This window comes from Cicer arietinum, chromosome 6 (genome assembly GCF_000331145.2).
Source record: "Cicer arietinum cultivar CDC Frontier isolate Library 1 chromosome 6, Cicar.CDCFrontier_v2.0, whole genome shotgun sequence".
In the NCBI taxonomy this organism is placed as follows: Eukaryota; Viridiplantae; Streptophyta; class Magnoliopsida; order Fabales; family Fabaceae; genus Cicer; species Cicer arietinum.
In genome coordinates this window covers 42,880,125-42,886,457 of record NC_021165.2, presented here as the reverse complement: position 1 = coordinate 42,886,457, position 6,333 = coordinate 42,880,125, and the positions used below count along the sequence as shown (strand labels likewise).

The 6,333-nt window shown below is 31.0% G+C and overlaps 1 protein-coding gene across 1 annotated transcript; it reads left to right on the top strand.

Annotated features, from left to right (window-relative positions):
- The first annotated feature begins 339 nt into the window (after nt 1-339).
- On the top strand, nt 340-4,839 carry LOC101505092 (oxalate--CoA ligase-like). Its single transcript, XM_004513685.4, has 4 exons — nt 340-631; nt 719-1,796; nt 2,424-2,527; nt 4,498-4,839. The coding sequence occupies exons 1-4, from the start codon at nt 428-430 to the stop codon at nt 4,693-4,695; spliced, it is 1,584 nt and encodes a 527-aa protein (XP_004513742.1). The 5' UTR covers nt 340-427; the 3' UTR covers nt 4,696-4,839.
- The last annotated feature ends 1,494 nt before the right edge of the window (nt 4,840-6,333 follow it).

Below are 6,333 nucleotides of genomic sequence, written 5' to 3'. Positions count from 1 at the left end.
GGACAAAATTTCGTCTCTAAATTCCGTCAGTAAATTAGATTTTCCTAGTAGTAATAATTCATCTAACAAAAATGTTTAGTTCTTATACTTTTCTAAGTGACTTTGATTATATCATTACATGTATTTAGAATTTTAATGTAATGAAATGAATTAATCTCTAAATAAAAAAAACACTATTTCTATTTTTATAACAAAAAAGAAGAACACGTGAATCCTCATGTGACATCAGCTTACTATACAACAAGTATTCCACGTGGAAACATTGAACCAATTTATTTCCCCTAGATGCCACCGCCACTCACGTGCCTATATATTCCCTCAATATTAATACAACATATACGCTTACCTCATTCTCCATTCTCCATTCACCACCAACACTTTTAATCGCCGAAACAAACCTCTTCATCCAAAAAAAAAAAAAGAAACAATGGAAACCTCAACCACCCTCACCGGATTACTCCAATCCGTTGCCAAAAAATTCCCCTCCCGGCGAGCCATCTCCGTCGCCGGAAAATTCGACCTCACTCACTCGCGCCTTCATGAATTAGTCGACTCCGCCGCCGCTCATCTGATCTCCGCCGGAATCAAACCAAACGACGTCGTCGCCCTAACCTTCCCAAATACCATCGAAGTACGTTTTCAATTTTGATAGAGATTTTTAATATTTATTTGTTAATTTCTTTTTCTGTTTATCAATTAATTTTTATGGTTGTTTCAGTATGTTGTATTGTTTTTAGCCGTAATTCGAGTTCGAGCCACAGCCGCGCCATTAAACGCAGCTTATACATCGGAAGAATTCGAGTTTTATTTATCCGACTCAGAATCAAAGCTTCTATTAACACCGTCAGAAGGTAACGAGCCGGCTCAAGCCGCAGCTTCAAAGCTCAACATTCCTCTCGGCTCGGCTTCACTAATTCAAATCGAAGGAGAACAACAACAAACCAAACTAAAATTCTCGATTAACCAACCCGAGTCAGACTTAATCTCCAACCCAGTTAACTCGGTTACCGAACTCATTAACGAACCACCCGACGTGGCACTTTTCCTCCACACATCAGGAACCACGAGTCGTCCCAAGGGGGTCCCACTGAGTCAACACAATCTAGTTTCATCGGTTAAAAACATCGAATCGGTTTACCGACTCAGTGAGTCAGATTCAACTGTAATTGTTCTTCCGCTTTTTCACGTTCACGGATTAATCGCCGGATTACTGAGTTCACTCGGTGCCGGAGCTTCCGTCGCGTTACCATCGGCGGGAAGATTCTCGGCTTCAACGTTTTGGAAAGACATGATTCAATACAACGCCACGTGGTACACAGCTGTTCCTACCATACACCAGATCATACTAGATCGACACTTAAATAACCCCGAACCGGTGTACCCGAAGCTCCGGCTTATAAGAAGCTGTAGTGCTTTATTGGCACCGGTTATTCTAGGTCGTTTAGAGGAAGCATTTGGGGCTCCAGTTTTGGAAGCTTATGCAATGACGGAGGCTTCTCATTTAATGTCTTCGAATCCTTTGCCAGAAGATGGGCCCCACAAAGCTGGGTCGGTTGGGAAACCCGTGGGTCAAGAAATGGTTATATTGGATGAGTCGGGTCGGGTTATGGAAGTGGAAGTTAAGGGTGAGGTTTGTATTAAGGGTGAGAATGTTACCAAAGGTTATAAGAATAATGATGAAGCCAATACGACGGGGTTTTTGTTTGGTTGGTTTCATACTGGTGATATTGGGTATTTTGATTCTGATGGATATTTGTATCTTGTGGGTCGAATTAAAGAGCTCATAAATAGAGGAGGTATATTTTTCTATTTTTGGCTTATAATTATAGAATAAATTTATTTCTTTTACAAGATATATTACGTTTATTTTGCTTCTTAAATTTATTTTAGAAACAAAAATATTTTATGGAAATTTAATTTTTCGAACATGGATTAATCACATGAAAAAATATCTTAATTTTTTCTTTTTACTAGATGAATATCTTAATGTTGGGGTTTTAATTATTTGTATATAGTTTTAAGGCTAAGGACTAAATCGAAAAAAAAAAAAGATAAATGATTAAAACGTTACTTGAAATTAAGTTAAAATTAAGTTAAAGGACCACGAATGTAATTTAGCCATAGTTTTAATTTGCTGTCTAGCACAGATCAAGAATCTTCTTAATTAATTATTGCATGTATTGTCCATGAATGAATTATAAATATTGAAATAAATGTGACATAAAAACATGACAACGATGTTTATTAGCTTTTGATTTTGGTACACAGTACACACGTTAGGGGGAGTAAGTAGATAACTAGATATTGTATAAATTTTACCCATTAATTTCGCAGCACTTGATTTTATTTTTATTTTTTGGTAAAGCAATGTATATTATATGTGTAATTATAGCATGTTTGATTTTATATTACAAATATTTCAGGAGAGAAAATATCACCAATAGAAGTAGATGCTGTCCTTTTAACACATCCAGAGGTAGCTCAGGCAGTTGCTTTTGGAGTACCAGATCAGAAATATGGGGAAGAGGTTTGTCTTTTTTCTCATTTGTGTACATTTTCATTTTATTGGATTAGTGCAGATTTTGTCACATCACTGTTATATTGCAACCTTTATTTTTAAACTTATTTATTTAAAATAATAAAAGATACATATATATATATATATATATATATATATATATATATATATATATATATATATATATATATATATATATAATATATATATATATATATATATATGTTATAAAAATTATTTTAAAAAAATCTAAGACAAGCGGATCCTGTAAATGAGCGGATATTCTTAATTTCCACATATATATGATTCTCATCCAATGGTTGGAAATTGAATTAGGTGCAGTTACTCGTGGAAATTATTCGGTCTTAATTGGACAGTTAAATCCCGAAACTGTTTTTTAATTTTGTTTAATAAAAAATTTTAATATTAAAATTTAGATTGTTTGATCTTTAATGGTTTCAGAAAATTTAGATCCCAATTATTGATAGTGTAGGACAAACAATACATTTTTTAACATATATTTGTAAAATAATTTTGTTTATATTTAGTTGTTATTTTTAAAGTTTAATGTAATATTAATTATTTTTCATTGTTTGTTAATAATTTCTTTAAGCAACAGACAAAAAAAAATCATTAACTATTTATTTTAGAAAAAAGAAGCAGAATAAAATAATATATAGTTAAAGATTGAATTAAAAAGTTTTTGGGTCTATATAAATATACTATATTTTATTTTATTCCTTCTAAAATTTTTCTTCAAAGAGTGGTCTCTCAAATATTTTTCAGCAATAATTTTAGTTTTTGTTTTTAAATCAATTTATTTGTATATTCTGAATTTTTTAATAATTTTTTTTCATGCATATATATAATATTTTTCACAAAGATTTATAATTATTTAACAAATGATGAATTAAATATTATTTTTTTAAAAATTTATATTCAGTTAATGTTTTGTTAAAAGTTCTAATTTTCTGTATGAGAGATTATAATAATAGTTTATACATATTTGCAAAAAATTATTCAAAAATTCGAATGATATACATGAATTGACTTAAAAATAAAGACTAAAATTATAAATAAAACACATTTGAGGGACCATGGTTTGAAAAAAAATATTAGAGTGACTAAAAACGGAATATAATATATTCATAGAGACGAAAAACATATTTAATCATTAAAGATATGATATAAAAAGACAAATATTTTCATTAAAAATAATAATTAATTTGTTTTATTGATATATTTAAATAACCTTAAATCGAATGGAGGGAGTGATTCACAAGATGACACTTCAATTATTTGCATTATTTGGTGATCTGTGATCATTCATTATTCATGAGTGAGACCCTACAATAAGATAATACCTTACCTAAAAGCCAAATTGAATAGAGGATTCTTGTAGCAGTGTGGTACTGATATTTCACCTGCATCCCTCAAATTCTGTCTTATATTATTCTTTGAGGTGTACCACAAAACTCTTCTATTTGAGAATATTCCATATTTTGTTTTAGCCAATCAAATTAGCTTCTCCTCAGCCGGGTCGAGATCGAACAGCCTAGATTTTATTGCAAATTTTTTATTTTTTATTTATAAAAACTGATACTCTGTGATTGAAAGGTAGAATCCATAAGATAGCATTTCGTGTATTATTGAAACCATACATTATCAACCCCTTTGATGTCTTTCTTATTAAGGAAAACATGTTACCTTGCAGCAACTCACAACCCACATGTGGGACACATACACATGCAATGACAAAATATTTCTGTATAGTTATCAATATTATGAAAATTTTCTTGAAACATTAGTTATTCCAAATTTCATAATTAGTTCTAACTGCAAAAAAACACAATTGAGTAAATAAGGGCAATGAAAAGATTTCACAAATTTTTGGATTACTACTATATATGCTTAAAGATGTATATATACGATATTAACTCTGAAAATTATGTTGTTAATATCATTTTACCATTGAACAGATACATTGTGCAATCATACCAAGAGAAGGATCAAATATTGATGAAGAAGAGGTCCTAATATATTGCAAGAAGAATCTCACATCTTTTAAAGTCCCAAAAAAGGTTTTCATTACTGATTCTTTGCCTAAGACAGCTACTGGCAAGATTTTGCGTCGGCTCGTCGCAGAACACTTGGTTGGAGGGAAACTTGGGATTTAAGAGGAAGATATTTATTGAGTATAATAGGTTTTGATTATTATTGTGATGTGAGAAACAATGCAATGTTTAAAGAATTTTTCATACCGTGTACAATGTTAGTGTCTTCACATATACTCTTTGTAATGCAATATGTTTTTTGAATCCCATCCAATCCATGACTAAGTTGCATGCAGTAGCAAAACAAGTGAGGTAAATGTATAAGGTTCCTTTAAAGTGATTATTGACTTTATAGTTTGCAATCACTCTATAACTTAAGTTAGTTTTTAAAAGTTGAATCAATATGAATCAACAAGGCTGAATTCATTGTCATCTGTCAAAAAAAAATTGTCCACATGGTAAATCCAAAATCTTTTAACATGTATGAAAGGCATTCCAACATGGAACAAGCATTATTTGGTGATCTGTGATCATTCATTATTCATGAGTGAGGCCCTACAATAAGATAATACCTTACCTAAAAGCCAAATTGAATAGAGGATTCTTGTAGCAGTGTGGTACTGATATTTCACCTGCATCCCTCAAATTCTGTCTTATATTATTCTTTGAGGTGTACCACAAAACTCTTCTATTAGAGAATATTCCATATTTTGTTTTAGCCAATCAAATTAGCTTCTCCTCAGCTGGGTCGAGATCGAACAGCCTAGATTTTATTGCAAATTTTTTATTTTTTATTTATAAAAACTGATACTCTGTGATTGAAAGGTAGAATCCATAAGATAGCATTTCGTGTATTATTGAAACCATACATTATCAACCCCTTTGATGTCTTTCTTATTAAGGAAAACATGTTACCTTGCAGCAACTCACAACCCACATGTGGGACACATACACATGCAATGACAAAATATTTCTGTATAGTTATCAATATTATGAAAATTTTCTTGAAACATTAGTTATTCCAAATTTCATAATTAGTTCTAACTGCAAAAAAACACAATTGAGTAAATAAGGGCAATGAAAAGATTTCACAAATTTTTGGATTACTACTATATATGCTTAAAGATGTATATATACGATATTAACTCTGAAAATTATGTTGTTAATATCATTTTACCATTGAACAGATACATTGTGCAATCATACCAAGAGAAGGATCAAATATTGATGAAGAAGAGGTCCTAATATATTGCAAGAAGAATCTCACATCTTTTAAAGTCCCAAAAAAGGTTTTCATTACTGATTCTTTGCCTAAGACAGCTACTGGCAAGATTTTGCGTCGGCTTGTCGCAGAACACTTGGTTGGAGGGAAACTTGGGATTTAAGAGGAAGATATTTATTGAGTATAATAGGTTTTGATTATTATTGTGATGTGAGAAACAATGCAATGTTTAAAGAATTTTTCATACCGTGTACAATGTTAGTGTCTTCACATATACTCTTTGTAATGCAATATGTTTTTTGAATCCCATCCAATCCATGACTAAGTTGCATGCAGTAGCAAAACAAGTGAGGTAAATGTATAAGGTTCCTTTAAAGTGATTATTGACTTTATAGTTTGCAATCACTCTATAACTTAAGTTAGTTTTTAAAAGTTGAATCAATATGAATCAACAAGGCTGAATTCATTGTCATCTGTCAAAAAAAAATTGACCACATGGTAAATCCAAAATCTTTTAACATGTATGAAAGGCATTCCAA